Source organism: Mastacembelus armatus, chromosome 23 (genome assembly GCF_900324485.2).
Source record: "Mastacembelus armatus chromosome 23, fMasArm1.2, whole genome shotgun sequence".
NCBI classification, from domain to species: Eukaryota; Metazoa; Chordata; class Actinopteri; order Synbranchiformes; family Mastacembelidae; genus Mastacembelus; species Mastacembelus armatus.
The window spans coordinates 13,765,600-13,782,551 of NC_046655.1; the positions used below are offsets into that span (position 1 = coordinate 13,765,600).

General features: G+C 42.4%; 2 protein-coding genes across 5 annotated transcripts in view; both read left to right on the plus strand.

Annotated features, from left to right (window-relative positions):
* Nucleotides 1–1,118: 1,118 nt before the first annotated feature.
* LOC113142109 (apoptosis facilitator Bcl-2-like protein 14) lies at nt 1,119–5,181 on the plus strand. 4 transcript variants are annotated; one of them, XM_026326915.1, is made up of 7 exons: nt 1,119–1,252; nt 1,909–2,311; nt 2,658–2,765; nt 3,338–3,405; nt 4,098–4,259; nt 4,571–4,684; nt 4,782–5,181. In XM_026326915.1, the coding sequence occupies exons 2-7, from the start codon at nt 1,921–1,923 to the stop codon at nt 4,818–4,820; spliced, it is 882 nt and encodes a 293-aa protein (XP_026182700.1). In that variant the 5' UTR covers nt 1,119–1,252; nt 1,909–1,920; the 3' UTR covers nt 4,821–5,181. The 4 variants fall into 4 exon arrangements, with proteins under 4 accessions (XP_026182700.1, XP_026182701.1, XP_026182702.1 ...); XM_026326916.1 differs by having other exon boundaries at nt 1,138–1,252; nt 1,912–2,311; XM_026326917.1 differs by having other exon boundaries at nt 1,149–1,260.
* A 990-nt stretch (nt 5,182–6,171) lies between these two features.
* rassf3 (Ras association domain family member 3) overlaps nt 6,172–16,952 on the plus strand; it is a 43,322-nt gene continuing 32,541 nt past the window's right edge. Inside the window, exons 1-2 of the mRNA XM_026327090.2 lie at nt 6,172–6,795; nt 13,852–13,961. Coding sequence (XP_026182875.1) covers nt 6,264–6,795; nt 13,852–13,961 — 642 coding nt within the window. The 5' untranslated portion in view covers nt 6,172–6,263. The remainder of the gene's footprint in view (nt 6,796–13,851; nt 13,962–16,952) is intronic.

Genomic DNA, 16,952 nt, shown 5'->3' on the forward strand with positions numbered 1-16,952 from the left:
TCATAACTTTACATTTGCCGGGTGTGTATTTTGTCATAATGGTTAACATTTTTTCTTTCACAGGCAGAAAGAGGCTTTTCATAGAACAGTCTTGACCAGTGGTCACCAACTTTGTTTTGTTGTGACCTCAAAATAAAAAATGTTTGTTCTCGGCTGTTATGTCTCATTTCACCAGTAAATCATGTTTTTTTGGTTTCGTATGAGAGATTCGCCCATGGTGCATGAGTCTTGGTGAAATTATTCACCCATGTGTCACATTTCTCTGGAATTTGACTTTGCACCAACATGTTACTTCACTAACCCTGAAACACTAATGCTGGAGGTTCCACCCACACAAATATATTGATGAGAAGTAGGTTTTTTATCAGGTATACTGGGTCAATTACACCCGAGGTTAGTGATGTTACGTTAGTGTTCCAGGGTTAAATACTGATTTCTTTGTGACTCCACAGTCCAAATATAAAACTCCCATCTTGGTGAAGTTAATATTTGGGGTGTTTCTTAGACCAGTCAAGCAAATTGAAACTTCTTTGTCCTCTCATCGTGATGTGTTTCTACATGTGGGCAATTTCTGTAAAAATTTCTCATGATTGTTTTAGTGGCCCAACCTGTGGTTTAAAAAAATTCTTTCTGCCAAAGTCACATCAGCGACATCGTAAAGGTCCCGTTTGTTTAGGAGGCCTGTTGGTAAAGCCTGGCAGCTTTAGAATAAAAACACATCATTACTCAGCTACTTTCAGTTTCATTTCAGCGTCACAGACATTTTATATTATCAACTTCTGGCTTTAAATAGTATTTTTTATAGTAATATTTAGTATAGTGATAGTATTTTTTATCTTCAGCTACATTAGTGCTGTTAGAAAACATCAGCCTCCACACAGACTTGGTCCACATTACTAAACTCACAGTCCAAGTTGGTTTGAACTTATCTTTTTATTTATTTAACTTTCTTTTATTTCTAAGAGCCCAGACTGTTGTTTGTTTGTTGTGTTTAAATCAGATGTTGGTTATTTGTGTGTATATAAGAAAACCTACTTTAGGTGCCTGATATTTGTTTTTCGTCGTGGATCCACCGAGAAGGGGAAACCACGTCTGTGTGACGTCATCGTGACGACGTGTGACGCGTCGCGGCTATAAAAAAAAAAAGAGATCAGCTGAGCCGAGATCAAGACTTGGACTGAACTGAAGCCGGAGTAGTTTTACTACTTTATGTCTTTTATTTAGCTACTTGAACCTCTTGACTTCTTGGACCGTAAGTTTGTAAGACTCTTTGTTTTGTTCCTGAAACGTCTGATCCACTTTAAATGTTTAGGAAGTAACTTAAACAGGTTTGTAGGATTTGAAGAGTCGCTGTGGTTGATAATCGGACTTAACTTTTATTCAGTGACCCACAGACCGACTGTGTTAAATCGTCTTTGTTCTGTAGTTGATGCGTTAAAGTCTGTTGTTAACACAAACGACCGGTTTACTTTAGTCGGTTTTTCTGAGCTAAAGGGGAAGTTAGTCTTAGGACGTGTTTCCCAGCTGATCTGGCGTCAGCGCTTTAAAACGAGCAACAAACTAAATGAGGTTATTGTGTATTTTTACAAACAAACCAGCAGCAAACTGAATGAGATGTTTGTGTGTTTCTATATATGTGGACCTGTTCGCGTCTCACAGCTCGGGCTGGACATGTCTCTACATATTTCAGACTCTATGGCGCCTCCTCTGTTTATTTATCCCAAAGTTTCTCTGAGTAAAAGAAGAAAACGCACCTTAAACCCAGAAAAACTGCTTTTCCTGAAAGTTGATTTTTAATAATGTCTGTAAAAGGAACAGATGTGGGGAAAAAACTTTTTAACTATTTACACATTTGGCTGATTCTACAAATTCATGATATTTAAATTTGATGACTCTTGTTTTTATCAGCAGGAAACCAACATGTCAAACGGTGACCAGTCCCCCAACCAGAGGAACTTCCCAGACTGTGACTCTAAGTCAGACAGCATGGACGGCACAGTGGAGTTCAAAATACTTATGGCCTATGCCCAGAGGAGACGGACGGCACAGCCCGATGAGTCGCCCACACCGGACAGTCCAGCTGCACCAAACGGCTGCACAGACACAAATACAAGAACGCCGTCTCAGGTCCCAGCCAAGCCTGAGAGAGAGGAAACCAACAAGGGGAAGGCGAAGAAGAACAAGACGAAGCAATGGAAACGTCTTCTGCACATTTTCAAGTGTATCAAGCCTGAGACCAAAGAGGAAGACCTGCAGGAACCACCTACAAGTTTAGATGAGGTTAACGACAGAATTGCTGATGGTAAAGATGGTGAGTTTTCCGATGAAGCCACAGATCAACTCTGTGCTAAGAACAGTTCTTATAAATCCCTGGAGTCAATAAACTAAGACAAATTACTGTTGATCGATCGATCAATAGGTGAACAGACGTGTAGCTTCAGGTTCTTCGTGTTTTTCTTTTACTCCACTGTCAACAGATAATTCAGCTCGTGATTCACGTCTCGTGAGCAGGATTTTCTCACTGTGGGGATTTTCCAGGAGTGTGACTCATCTCTATCTGAAACTCAATCCAGAGAGATGCAGTTCTGGATTTCCTTGTGCAGGTTTATACAACATGTGCTGATGCCCTCATGACCTTTTGTGTTTCTTTCTTCTAGATAAAACTAAAGTAGACCCTCAGTTGGAAGAGGTCGTGAGCAGACTGACGGAGCTCGCTGATGACATCTCATTCACGCCTCCAGATATCGAGTCGGACGCACCAGAAGGTGAGTCCTGGATTCGTCCCTGCAGAGTCAGACCTCATCGCGTCAAAACAAGCAGCTGATGATGAACGTGATTAGGGTCTAAGTCTGATCCGGCCTGTCGGTCGTTATTAAATCTTATTAGACGCAGACGACGGTGATTTTTCAACACTGGTGAAGTGAGGGGGCACATTTATTGTGGCATTAGAGTCCAAACAGAAACTGTTTCCTGTCCAAAGCTTTGCAGATGTAATATTGCACAGGAAAGGTTTCATTCTTCCAAGCAGGAGGACATTTCAGTGTAAAGCGCCTCCATTAAATCATCAGGTCCAGTAATAAAACAGGGAATGGACTTTGTCTTGAAGCTCAGCTAAATCACACAACCAGAGGGACAAGAACATTTTTATACTGTAGTTTTTTTTGGTTTTTTTTTAAGACAAATTCACTAAACTTTCTATGACGCACAAACTTTGAATTTTGAAGTTTTCTTCTCTGGATTAAGAACAGAAGTGCTGAAAAACACATTTGTCCAGTTTAGTCTCTGATTAAATCATATATTGACCTGAGCTGTTTAAAATACTGACTCTGTTCTGTAGATGATGAGAACGTGGAGAGGCTGATTGGTCTGCTGCTCAGGGAGGCCGGAGACCGACTGAACGAGCAGGTGAGACACACAGACAGGAAGACGCGTGTAAATGTCTTTCCTTCTCTTCATCGTTGCTTGGGAGTGGCGGACATTTGTAATTTATATAAGTTTATAATGTCGTTTTATTTCTTACTGGATTTGAGCTTCCACACGTCTGCAGCATTTCCTGTACAACACGACAATATTGCACCATAACCGACAGGGTTAGAGTCCGCACGCACACGCACACACACACACACACACACACACACACACACACACACACACACACACACACACACACACACACACACACACACACACACACACACACACACACACGTCTTTTTACAGCTTTGTGCATGTGATAAACACTTATCAGCTCCTTTAGGTCGACAAATACAGTAAAGCAAAGCTCTGATCAGTTAAATGTTGATTATTGTCATGATTCACCTGTACTGCCTATTCCAGACTTTTATTTTGGTACATGTTCCCACTTCCTGTACTCCCTGTCTCTTCCCCAGTCATCACTTCTGATTGTTTGGACCTCATATGTATAGAAAGATCTCTGTTTGTGGGACTGTAGCTTCATGTTCTGGGTTTCTTCTTCTGTTGGTTCCTGTGGGTTTGACTCCGTCTTGATTGTGATTTCGGTTCCTCGTGTTCTTCCAAAAGCGTTTCAGAGAAAAAAAAAAAAACACTAAACAGAAAACGTGTCTCGTCTCCACCAGGAGCTGAAGGACGTCTGTCTAAGCTCTGAGATTTTTTGGAACTACAATTTCTTCAAGAGGCTCATTCGAGCCCTTCTGACGCGGATGGGACTCCGGTCGCCCAACCCCGACTCTCCAGGGCCACAGGCGTCACCCAAAACCCAGATCGCTGTGGCCTGTGAGGTGAGAACAACTTTACAGTCCTAAATGTTCCAAAGCAAAAAGCTTGTTAGGCAGCGACTCTGCTGACGTTTGTCTAACGTACATGGAAACAAAAGACGTTTATTTGTCCCTTATTGCTCATCTGCTTCATGGTGTACGCTAAATGTTTACTTCTGTGGTTCCCAAACTAGAGCACTAACCCCTCAAAAGGGTCATCAGATGAATCAGAGGAGTCTTGAGATGATTGGTAACCTCAGCTCAGGGCTGCACTAACCGTGTGAACTAGCACTTTCTTCTACATTTGTCCTCTGAACATGTTTCTGCTCCGACAGGCCACCAGTCGCCTGTCGGCCATGGACACGCTGCCCATGAACCGGCTGCTCGGCTACGGAGCCAGATACCTGAATGAAGAGTACTCCTCCTGGGCACAGCAGCAGGGCGGCTACGTAAGTAGAGAAGATGTTTTTAATACCTTCTTCACAAAACAACTAAAACCCATAAACTTCATTTTTTAAATGGTCTTTTCCTGTCCCACCTGTGCAGGAGGCAGCGTTTGAGGAGGACGAGGACGACGTCCAGTGAACAGCAGGAACTGGTCTCACTCAGTGAGAACAGATGTTTCTCTTTCAAAGACAGAATTTCTATCACAAGTCCTACTCACTAATTGGGTTAAAAGTCAAATGAAAATCGATATAAGTTTACTTTTTACTCAGGTATATGAAGGGTAGACTGGTGACTTGAGCCAAACAGAGCTGGGATAGGCTCCAGAAGATCCCAGTGACCATAAATAGGAATGATGGATGGATGGATGGATGGATGGATGGATGGATGGATGGATGATGGATATGAAGAGTAGCTGTAGACTTTTGAAATTAGCACCTTTTTCCTTAAATATATATATTTTCATAAAAATGTGCACTGCATTAATAAAAAAATGAAAAACGATCAGCTTTGAGATGCATGTTTATTTGTAATTACTGCTCTTGGATGGTGTATTTAAAATGAGTAAATTATTTTATTAACGTATCTTGAAAACAATAAGCTGCATTCGCTGTTGTTTTAATCTCCGGTGGTTGGAAGTGATTCTTTATTCGCTTCTGAAAGTTTAAAGTTTCAATGCAGCAGAAAGAAACAGGTTTTTACACCGATGTCATGACAAATGTTAGTGTCACACATTAAGTACAGGGCTGGATCAGGGCTGGACCACATACAAACCCAAACCCTTTGCTTCTCCTTTGTGCTTGTGCTTCCTAAATAGTGTTTGATGATCAAATGTTCCCTTCATTTTAACCGTTTAGTTCAAATGACGTTACTTTCTCATGATGACCTGAAGCTGATACACACCTTTGCTTTAAGACAAGAATTTCCTGCTTAAGAAAGTCGTTCGTGCGTGAACAGCCCTCCCTTGTGGCGAGGGGAGGAACCAACTAGTGAACCTAAATCAGAAATGTGGTGATTTCTAGTTTATAGTATTAACATTACTTCGTCAATACCAGTCCGCATGAAAAGTTACTACATTCAGCTTAATAGCTGAATGATATATAATTAATTAACAAAGACAGCACTTTATTTAATTTGGGTCAGAGCACAGGGGAAGTCATTTCTTCCAGGACCGAAGCAACAAGCCAGTCAAAAATAAAAGTTTAATAAGTTTATTTTACGAGTGTTAGTTATCGATGTAATTCAGGCCGATTTTAGAAAGACCATCCCATAATTCCGGTGAATTATTTAAATTGTGTTTACGACGTGATATTTGTTCTTGACAATAGACGAAACCTTAAATTTGCGCTTTTGTCAGTGGAGTCCGGAACATAGTCCTCTCTGTTGCGCTGGTGGCCGTGAGCAGATCCAACCCGTTCACCGCCTCAACCTGCTCACCGACAACAACCCCGAGCACCGGGAGGACTCAGCTCAGCAGCCGGTGTCACAGTGACGTGTCACCTGTTTAACACACCTGCTCCGGCTCGAGGCGCAGTAGTGCCAACAGTGTGTGTGTGTGCGTGTGTGTGTGTGTGTGTGTGCGTAATGTTTAACGTCCTGTATCAGGGTCGGAAATACACGCGCTCCCCGGTCATGGACGACTCTCCGTTAAACGTTCAGGCCGTTCATATCCACAAGACCCCGGGTACGCTGAGGGAGGCACCGGAGGGGACGTGGCCACCGCCGGGCGCCAAAATGCGAAACTCCAAAGGCGGTGTCGTGGTTCGAGGCGTCCGGCGACATCCGTCCCCCCAGCCGGCCAGTCTGGAGAGCTTGGAGGCGGCTTGGAGCGAAAGAAGTCACCTGGAGGCGAAACCACCGTTAGCGAGTCCCGAGAGGAGGAACGAAGAGCTGGACGCTGCTGGGAACGGGATGGAGGCTCAGGGAGGGGGGCCACCGCGGAGCCGGAGGAAAGGCTTCAGACCCCCCGATGTGAGGACCATCTTCACCCCGGGGGAGAGGGACCCCAGGGTAAAGGTGGAGTCCGGAGAGGGGCACACCTTCGAGGACAGAGGCGAGGACTCTTGGTGTGACGTCTGCTGCCAGTACATCTTCCAGCATGGTCTCACCTGTGCAGGTGAGTGGGCTGATGATGGGCCGCTGGGGTGGACCCAGTTTTAGGACTGAGTGGGGTGTCAGGGAACAGAATAAGTTCATGATGGGAATGAATGTATTTCGAGAAGCATTAGATGGGACAGTTCTCACACCAGATATTCAACAGAAAATCAGGATTTTTCTTTTAGATCCTTTCACAGGATTTAAATTTAAACCACTTTTTATTTTTTCTGTGATTTATTAACCTTTAAAGCTTAGAGGGCTGTGTTTTTTACTCAAGTAGTTTAGTTTCTGACACACAGACCATCCAGTTATTTGGATAATACCACAATTTTTAATTTCATGTTAAATGCTCAACATATAATAATGTTGGGATTTGCTGTTTTTGGTGCATTAGTCAGATTTTAAAAAGCCTGTTTGTGTAATTTTATACCAGATAATTACATGTGGTGTTTAAGTCCTTCAGACTCAGGACTTAAATAAATTCTATTTATCAGATAAATGCCTGCTGTTCCGCTGTTAAAGTCATTTATCAAGCAAAAACCCGAAACATTTCCTGGTTGCAGCTTCTCAAATGTGAGGATTTGCTGCTTTGTTCACGTGTGTGTCATTGCAAATTGGTATCTTTGAGTTTTGGCCTTTTGGTTGGATAAAACAAAGATAGGGAAGAAATCAGCTTCAGCTTATTCAAAGAAGCTGCTATGTGATGGGTTTGTTTCAGAAAACAGATCCAATGATGTAGATTTATGAAAATCTATGCAAAGGTTTTGGATTTTCCAGCATCAGAAGCATTAATCACTACTATCTGTAGTAAAGACCACATGTGTGAAGGCTCTCTACGGCAGAAATAGGCAGGGCTCTGGGACTGGAATGCCGTCTGAATGCAGACAAACCGGTTCGGCACAAAAGGAAACAAACCTCTGTGTTTTCTTGAGCACAAACTCTGGGCCTCCCTCTGTGTCCACGTTCTGTCAAAACAATAGAAACAGGAGGGGAAAGGTCGTTCTTCCTCAGGTGTTAGACCGTAAACATGGCTGATGTGGGGCGTCTGTTTGGGCAAATGACGCTCAGAAGGTCAAGTTCAATTTTAAAGTTGAACATAAAGTTTTTGTAAACAGAAAAAAAACGTCGTAACCAGAAAATGTTTGTCATTTTTGCTTGATAAGACTTAAAGGAAGATTTTAGGAAAAGAAAACAGCCTTTACTCAAAAGTAAAAATAAGACACACACCTGCCCAACTCAGTAAACTCCACACTACACTGGGCTAACACTCGTTAGCTTTAGTAAGGAAGTCACATTTCTACTGATGCTAGTTCTAGTCTGAATTAGCCTCTGTACACTATAAAGTCAACATGTAATATAATAATAATAAACGTTATTTTATACAGCTCCTTTAAAGCCCTTGACATAATGAATGTGTAGGTAATAGTACGTGATATTTAGAGCTGCAGCAGGCAACAGCACAACGAGGCTGATGGAGATAAGCCTGTGGTTCTACTACGTCCATTTAACCTCATTAGCTTTACAAAGGCCTGCTCAGTGTTTCCTGTCAGGTTTACCAGAGGCCCTGATGGAGTGTGTGTGTGTGTGTGTGTGTGTGTGTGTGTGTGTGTGTGTGTGTGTGTGTGTGTGTGTGTGTGTGTGTGCGCACCACTGTGGGCTGATGTTGCTGCTAATTCAAAAGTCGTTTCCGCAGCTGATTGCCTCTGAGGAAGCTGTTAGAGCTGAGGGGTCCATATGTCCATATGGTGTCATGAGTGACCCCCTGTTCAGAAAGTGGGTTTAGATTAAAGGACACAGACCAGAATAAGTCCCTGCAGCTGTGCACAGGACTGTCAGCGGTTCATTTATTAACACACAGTCAGTCACTAAGTTACTTCTTTTAAAAATTAATTTCTTGTGCAGTGCAGATTCTTCTAATGACGAACGGATCCAGGTTAAATTGTAAACACGTATTTATGTTTTGGTTGAAACAAAGACGTACACATACACATAGATCAGAGGCTAAATCCTCCGTCAGGTTGTCAGTTCTTTGTAAAAGCTTTAAGTTCTACTACAAAACAAAACAAAATATATTTCCTAAAATTCAGACAAGCAGGAAGTTAAAAGACAAAAGAGAAAGAGTGGAGTCGGAGCACTTCCTTGTTGCTCAAACACATAAGGTCAAAAATGCGTTCAGAGTTCGCTAAAGCTGAAGTTACCGAGCAGCTTCCAGCACTTACGGTTGAGTTTAGTGAAGTGACTCCCTGAGATAAAGACACAATCAGATCCTGGAGTTTTGTACTTTACAAAGATAAGATAGTGTATTTCTACTCGTGTCACATGAGATTTAATAAAAACAGAAAAGACACTGTGGGTCTCTCGTCCTTTCCTGTTCGAGGTGAAGTAACAGAACCCTTCGCAGGGAGCAAGAGAACTTTGTCTGGGGGTTTAGGGTTGCACTAGATAGACCGTCTTTGTGTGGTCATTAGTCGTGGGTAGGTAGAGGTCATTTACAGTAAGTGTCTCTCATGTCTCTGTGGTCTGGAGGGAACCACAGCTTGAGTTCAATCTGTTCTCTGTTATTTCGATGTAACAGCACAGAAACACTTTACCTGCCACCTGGTGGGACAGTTCGTCAACTGCTGGTCAGGCTGTTCAGTCCAACGTGGTCACGTTGTGGAGTGTAACACAAGGAAATGCCAACAAACTCTTGGTGTGCGAGTTATCAGTTACATCGAGCTAAAACCGCAGGGGAATCAGCACCTCTCTAAAACAGATCCTTTGATAAAGGAGTATTTATTACAGGACTGTTGGACTAGATCCATGTTCCACTGCCCCACTTGTTTTCTAACTATCCCTAATCCCACTCCGTGGTCTTCAGGCTTCTGACTGACCTAACACACCTGATCCAGAGAGACAGTGGTGGGTCAGTTTTAGATTTGGAGGCTGATTTTGAAGAAATACTGAGCCTGACTGTCTCTTTGTGAGGGAATAAAGACATTTGGTCAGACTTCCATCCATGAACCATCTTCTCAGAGCTGTTTCAGGGTTAAAATTAGGGTTGGCATAAAGTCTGGGGTTGGGTATTTGGTTGTGGTGGGTCGAGTGTCTCTTGTCTCATGTGGAGCCAAACTGTCACAGCGACTGAACAAACAATGGGACGGCAGCTGACACACATAATGTGGGGGGAGGGGACCTGAGCAGACCTGAGCAGGGACAGAGACACCATGGATGACAGTGGAGGATGGTTCTGTCCAGTCCACGGTGCTGCATCAAGTCACCTTTGGATCCAAACCAAGCAGCCAAAGACAAAAAACCAAGCGGTGTGTGTCACGGGGAGTGTGTGAGCAATGGGTTTCACCAAGAACTTTGGCAAAAATTTGAGGAGAGTGTCTGGATTTTTCTATCGCTTTCCCAAAGTGATGCGGCGCTCCGGGCGTCTGGAAGTCGGTCTGTTGTGGAGGAACTCTGGTGAGTGTTGCGTCTTTATAATCAGCAGCTCTCTCACAAGTTTCCTTCTCACGTTCTGTTAGTTGGACAAACTTATTTAATGTGAACTGAGCTAAACGCTGTTCTCTAATAACAGGAAGCCAAAAAAAAAAATATCATGTTTAGGAACAAATGAGTTTAAGCTCCTTTATCAGATGGAGTCATTGTGTGTGTGAAGACTGAAAACAAAACTCACAGCCACATGCTTTGTGTCCGCAGTGTGTGTTGCTGTAACATGATAACACACACACAGCTGCATTCTTTATATTCCGACCCGCTTGGTTTTCATTACATGATAAAACACCTGAGCTCGTGTCCAGACACACAGAAAGACAGAAAAGAGCAAACATTTTGAGCAATAATAAGTGAACAGATGGCTGCTGGGCACAGCACACACCTGTTCACACACCTGTTCACACACCTGTTCACACACCTGTTCACACACCTGTTCACACACCTGTTTTTGTCTTCTAGCTACTGTACGAAGTTTTGCAGCTAAGGATCAGAACACCTGAAAACCTGCTAATAGCTAAAAACTAGAAAAACACATTTCTTTCAGGTTCTTAAGGTTCTGACTGAATGTGACCTCAGGTGTGTTTTAGAGCCTGCTACCTTTGGGCGTCCCAGCAGACTTTGACCTTTGGCCTCTGATTTCTGGAGAGAGATTGGCAGAGTTTCCAGACAAATTTGCAGAATAATGTTTCCATGACTGTATGTAGGCAGTTTGCAGAGCTGTGAGTCAGCTGTTCACTGCTGGTGCCTAATGGGCTGAGTGTTTATTTGCACTGAGTGTGTGTGTGTGTGTGTGTGTGTGTGTGTGTGTGTGTGTGTGTTTCAGCAGGTGAGTGTTAGAGGCTTACTGCAGCTCTCTCTGCACACACACATCTTATTAGAGACGACCTGCTATGAAATGTTTCCCACAGAAAAGAAAGAACCTGAGTCTGAACTTTGACCTGCTGCACAGGCCAAATTTCACAATAAGAGCCCTATGCAGGTTTGTTTTCAAACAGAGGAACCCCAAACTGAAATGGTCAGTTTACATCCAGACTGAATAGAACATCTTAAGATCTAATGTAGTTTCATAAGATTTATAAAAAATATCAGTGAATACTTTAATTTATATAATGTTTTTACATGAGACCTTTGATATGTTAAAGTAAACAAATTTGCTAAAAGCTGGATATTTTCTACAAGTGATTCTTTGTGTTTTATTTATTCAAAGACAGTTTTTCTATTACATTATGCAGTAATTCAGCTTTTATCAAGACTAGTTTTGTTGTTTATAGTATACTGATTAGAAATTATATAAATTCTGAATCGCTATTCTTGCTTCTAAAAGCATAAGCATTTCCTCTGCCAGTCAGATTGAATCTTATCGATTGGTTGTGTCGGGGAAAAGCTTTTATCCTTGAGACAGCAAAGAGAGAGAGGGACGACAGAGGAAGACGAAGAGAAAAATATGAAGCCAAAGGCAGCAAAGAAAAAGAAAGAACAGAAGGACTTTCTTTTTTTTAGCCCTCTTGATATGAAAATAAAAGTGTGGATATCTGGAAATAATTAGTAATCTGTATTTCCACATCATTGTTTTATTTTCATTAAAAGCTGATTTAAGTTTGAATTTACTGCAGTGCATTAAAGGAGAGTTTAATTCCTCAGTGGCTGTCGACTGTACAACAGAATACAAAACATATTTGTAAAAAATTACTTTAACACTAGTATTTTTTTCAGGAAAATGGTTAAAAATACTTGTTAATGTTTGTTTATCTGTAACATCTATCTGTAATATCTATAAAATGTGGATTTAGACGGTTTATTCTATTTCTTTGACATTCGTGGTTCCCAGAGGATGAATTCTTCTGACTTTCACCACCATGAGGTTGTTTGTGGTTCAGGGTGCGGCGCCTCAAACACGCCATGAAATTAGCTGCAGATATGCTCCTGATCAACTCTGGTGATTCCTTAACTGGTCATCTAGCACCATCGTCTGGACAAAACTTTGTTTGTCCAATTCTTTGGTTTGACGTCTTGTTTTTTAGAGTAAAATGCACAAGTGTTAGTGGAGTTAAACAAAATGGAAACGCTCACCTGGCATATAAAACAGTGGCACTAAGCACAGTACTCAGGTGAATGTGGACTGACGGATGGATGTCGAAGGCTCTTCCTATGTGGATCAGGGTTTTTGTCAGAAGGGATATAGATGGACGACAGGGAGGACGCATGAGTGGAGACACAGAGTGATATCAGGAAACAGGGTAGACACTGTCTAGTCATAACAACAGCGCCAAGAGAAACAGAGAGGAGCGACTGGAGATGACTGAGTCAGCAGTTCTCCTTCCACCACCACCACCACCACCCTCCTCTCCTGTGGGTGTGTGTGTGTGTGTGTGTCCGTCCATCACACCGGGGCCCCCATTTGACTGGTAAATCACCCACTCAGCACAACAACAAAGACACACAGGGGAACAGGGAGAATGGCGACTGCGCAAATCAGCGTCTGAAGTCTGACAGAGACTGGATGTGGGCGAGAGACACTGAAAAAGGCTGCAGAGAGAGAGGGGGCAGAGTGTGGTGGTGTGTGTGAGACGTCCTGTGTGTGTGTGTGTGTGTGGGTGTAGGGGTTGAGGTGGTGTAATGTGACAGATGGAGATGGGAGATGGGAGCAGTCATGTGCAAACTGTCGGATAAAGTTGGACAGCATGTGAAAAAAAGGTCCACAGGTAGGATCATGGGAACAAACACACACCCGTTTGTGTTGGTGTTGGTGTGGCTTGTTGGAGTGTGTGATATTTGTTTGTTGACGGGGAGAGAGCAGAGGTATTTCGGCTTTTAATGGTGCTGCTGGATCGTGGCCAGCCCTTAAGGTTTAGTGTTTGTGTGAGGGAGCGTTGGAAACGTTTTATTTATAGGTTTGATTCTCCAGGAGAAGTTAAAACTGAGGAACTACGGGTGGGAAACATGGACAAACTTAATATCAGTGTGCTTTTGATGCAATAAAGGATTAATTTCCAGACCTGTTAATCTCTGGAATATTTTTTTTTAATATGTAACATGTCAGGAAATGTGATAAAGGTTTCAGGTTTAGTTTAGTTTAGAACACAAATACATTCAGTTTGTGGTGATATAGAAGAAGAAAAGCTGTAGAAGTGAAAACGCAACATATTTGTCTTCTCTGCGTTTGCAGTCTGTTTAGCTGAGGAGGCTTTTCCTCAGTGACAGGAAGCTCTGAATGCTTTGTTTGGCATTTTAGAACAAAGTGGTCAGATTTAAATCCTCTGTAATTGGCTGTTAGAGTTTAAAAGCATATATAGGTCAAATTGCTGCAGGGCCTTATTTTTGGAACATTTTCCTCCTTCGTGTTTTCCACAGGTCAAAATTTGCATGTTGCTAGTTTCCATGTGCAAAGGAGAACTGACCACAACCGACTGAGGCTCTTTGATATCAAGAGATTGTTTTGCATATACGTTATAGACCCATGTCCAGGTTTTTCTGCATTGTATATAAACATACCTGCACATATCGTGTGTGTGTGTGTGTGACAGTTGTTTTACAAGCACAGATAAACCCTCCCTGTTGTTTTTAACTCTGTAATCCACTCGTTTCTCTGCAGGCTGTAAATATACATGCCACGCTGGCTGTCGGGGCAAAGTATCACTGGACTGTCACCCTGCAGCTTCATCCATCAGTAAGGACCAGCTCAACAACAACACACAGATACATGTGAGTACATGCTAAAGGATGGGAGTCTCATCTGTTTTTTAAATTTCCCTTCTTTTTCTTTAATATCTCGTATGAAGCTTCTGGATCAGATGTTTTCTTTCCTTGTCTGAGAAAAAATCTTCATTTAGGGACAATGTCGCACTTTAACAGTCAAAGCTACAAACAGATGTGGTTTTTCTGGTTAAACCTGGTTCAGGATCATTTCAGACTATGCTTGAAATTTTTTTTTCTACGCTCCAGAAGAAGAAGTCCCTGAGTGCTACAGTGCATCACCACAAGAGTGCACTGTGTTCAAAGATTTTGGACTTCTGGTGAACTCTCACAGGGGGGCAGCAGGGGTTAGAGTAAAGCCCATCCCCAATGATTAGATCTTTAACGCAAGACCAAGGAACACAAGTACAAATATATGAATAACAGTAAATGACACGTTTTGTGTAAAGTAACAGCAAAAAGAAAAACAAAAAGATGAATCAAACAGGGGTTGTCTCACTTTACGACGACGTTTCTCCTGCTGTGTTATCATCTTACATCTTGTCATCCTAAACTGAAATACTACAACTGCCTCCTGTTTTGTCACTGGGTGCAGCTCGGGTTCGGCGCCACCGTTTGTCAACACTGATGTGGTTTTTTTTTTTTTTTTTTCATCCAGTGTGAGGAGGATTCGCTCAGCACATTTCAAACCAGTGCTGATGACACTCACACTCCGACTGTGCTGAGTAGTCCAGAGGGCAGTTGTTAGGGGAAAATACACTCTTGTGTGTTTGCAGTTGGTTACTGTGTGTGTGTGTGTGTGTGTGTGTGTGTGTCAGCTGCAGGGCATGTGTGCAGAGGCAGATGTAAATGTGTTTTGAATTACACGTACTGGATCGATGTATACATACCTATTCTTACTGCTTATAGACTGTTCTACAGTTTACCTGAGTAACAAGTAGGTGTAAAGGAAAATCTCAGCATTTTTTAAATGAAGTGAATAAAAATGTAACTCCCAGCAGGAAGAGATAAGACCTGCATGCAGTGGCACTTTACAGACTGATGAATTTCCCAAGGTTGAGGCTAAACAGGGACTTTGTAGTGAACTTTGGGTGGTGGTGACGCTCTGATGTTCTTTTACGTTTAACTGAAATCAGCTTCTTTCTGCAGATTAAAACACAAGTTACACTATTTCTGCCTGGATGTGTCTCCTCGTTTCATAAACGCTGAAGCATGTGAACACATGACTGTCTCCGTACAGTTCTCACAGTCTTTGTGTCTGTGGTTTGTGGTGGAGAAGCTGTCTAGAAACTGAATGTCACATAATAACATGATATGCAGCCATAAGACCAGTCACAAGCTCTTGAGTGTTTTGGTGAAGCGATGGAATTGCACCATATTTTGTGTGTGTGTGTGTGTGTGTGTGTGTGTGTGTGTGTGTGTGTGTGTGTGTGTGTGTGTGTGTGTGTGTGTGTGTGTGTGTGTTTTGAGGCATGACTGAACCTGCAGAGATGAAAAGATTTGTACTCACTTGAGTATCCGTCATTTTGTGCTAGAGTGATAGATTTGATTGATTACTACTGGATTTACAAATTAGGTACTTCTCCCTCCTGCCAATATTTATTTTTTTAGTAGATGACACTGAATAAATTTAGCAGCATTTTTGAAGTTTATTATGCTCAAACTGAGTCAGTCAGATCCAGCAGTGAATCCTCAGGCTATTATTTTGTCCACCTCATCTAGATCAGATCCAGAATCAACAGATGGAACAGTCTGAACACAGTCACATCCATGAAATATTGACCTGCAGTGTAATTTCTTCATAACAAATTGTCTGATTCTCATATACTGAAGCTTGGAACAGCTACAGCAAACAAACCCCAGAGACGGAGCAGAGACGGGATGTGAGGCCTGACGTCAGTCTGGGCATCAAACCTCGTTAGTGTCATTACACAGACAAACCTCAGACTCTTTGTTTAACTGCTCACTGACATAATCACCAGTCACTTCGGTCAGCTGAACTTTAAAGTGCCTTATAATTAACGTTGGCTTGTGTGAACCCATCTTTAAAGAGCTGAAGGAGTTCGACATGTCATAGGACCAAAAAACAAACATGTCAAACACAGAAAAAATTAAAATAATTATGTGTTTCATAATCCGAAGAAAAGTATAAACTGATTCTGAGCTTTGACAGACAGAGAGGTGGATCCTCTTGTTGTTTTAGTGACGCAAACACCAAAGAAACTATAGAAACAATAGAAACAGGTAAACTGGACATAATGTCTGTGGAGCCATCACCTGAGCTTCTTTGCAGTATGATCTCATGCTCCACTCCCCTGTCATGTGACTAGGATGAAGGGAGAGGCAGTAAATGATTGACAGAGGAGAAGAGAATAACTGGCCACATGCTGCACTTCCTCTGTGCTGGGAAAGACAAACAGGCCGAGGCAGAGGAGGGAAAACGGCGGAGACGGCGAATTAGCAGCTGGATACAGAGGAATGTGTTTTTCTCATTAACACCACCAGGTCAGAGCAGGTGATCAGTTATCTGCTGTCACATTGAAGACCTGATTGATCGACAGGAAACAGCAGAGTTAGTGTACAGGCTGAGGATGAGAGCCGAGGATGAGAGCCGAGAAGAGGAATGCTAATATGTTTTCCCTCTGGGTTTTATAGTTTTATGGTCACTCATTAACAGCTTTTACTTAGGTTCAGACCGGGTTGGGCTCACACTACAGTAAATACACACACACACACACACACACACACACACACACACACTGTTGTAAAGCTGACAGACTCTGACCTTTGACCTGTGGTAGTACTGTTATCTGACGTCTCAGTTAATGGTTTCCACCTCCTCTTTTGTTTTTAAAACGTTTTGTGACTCCACTCTGTCATTAGAGTTAGGGTTGGGCTGGTATGGTCTGAATACACTTACTGATACTTGGACACACACCTGAATACTGAAGTGTTTACATGGGCAGATCCTGAGAAACCAGGTCCAAAGACGCCTCAGCC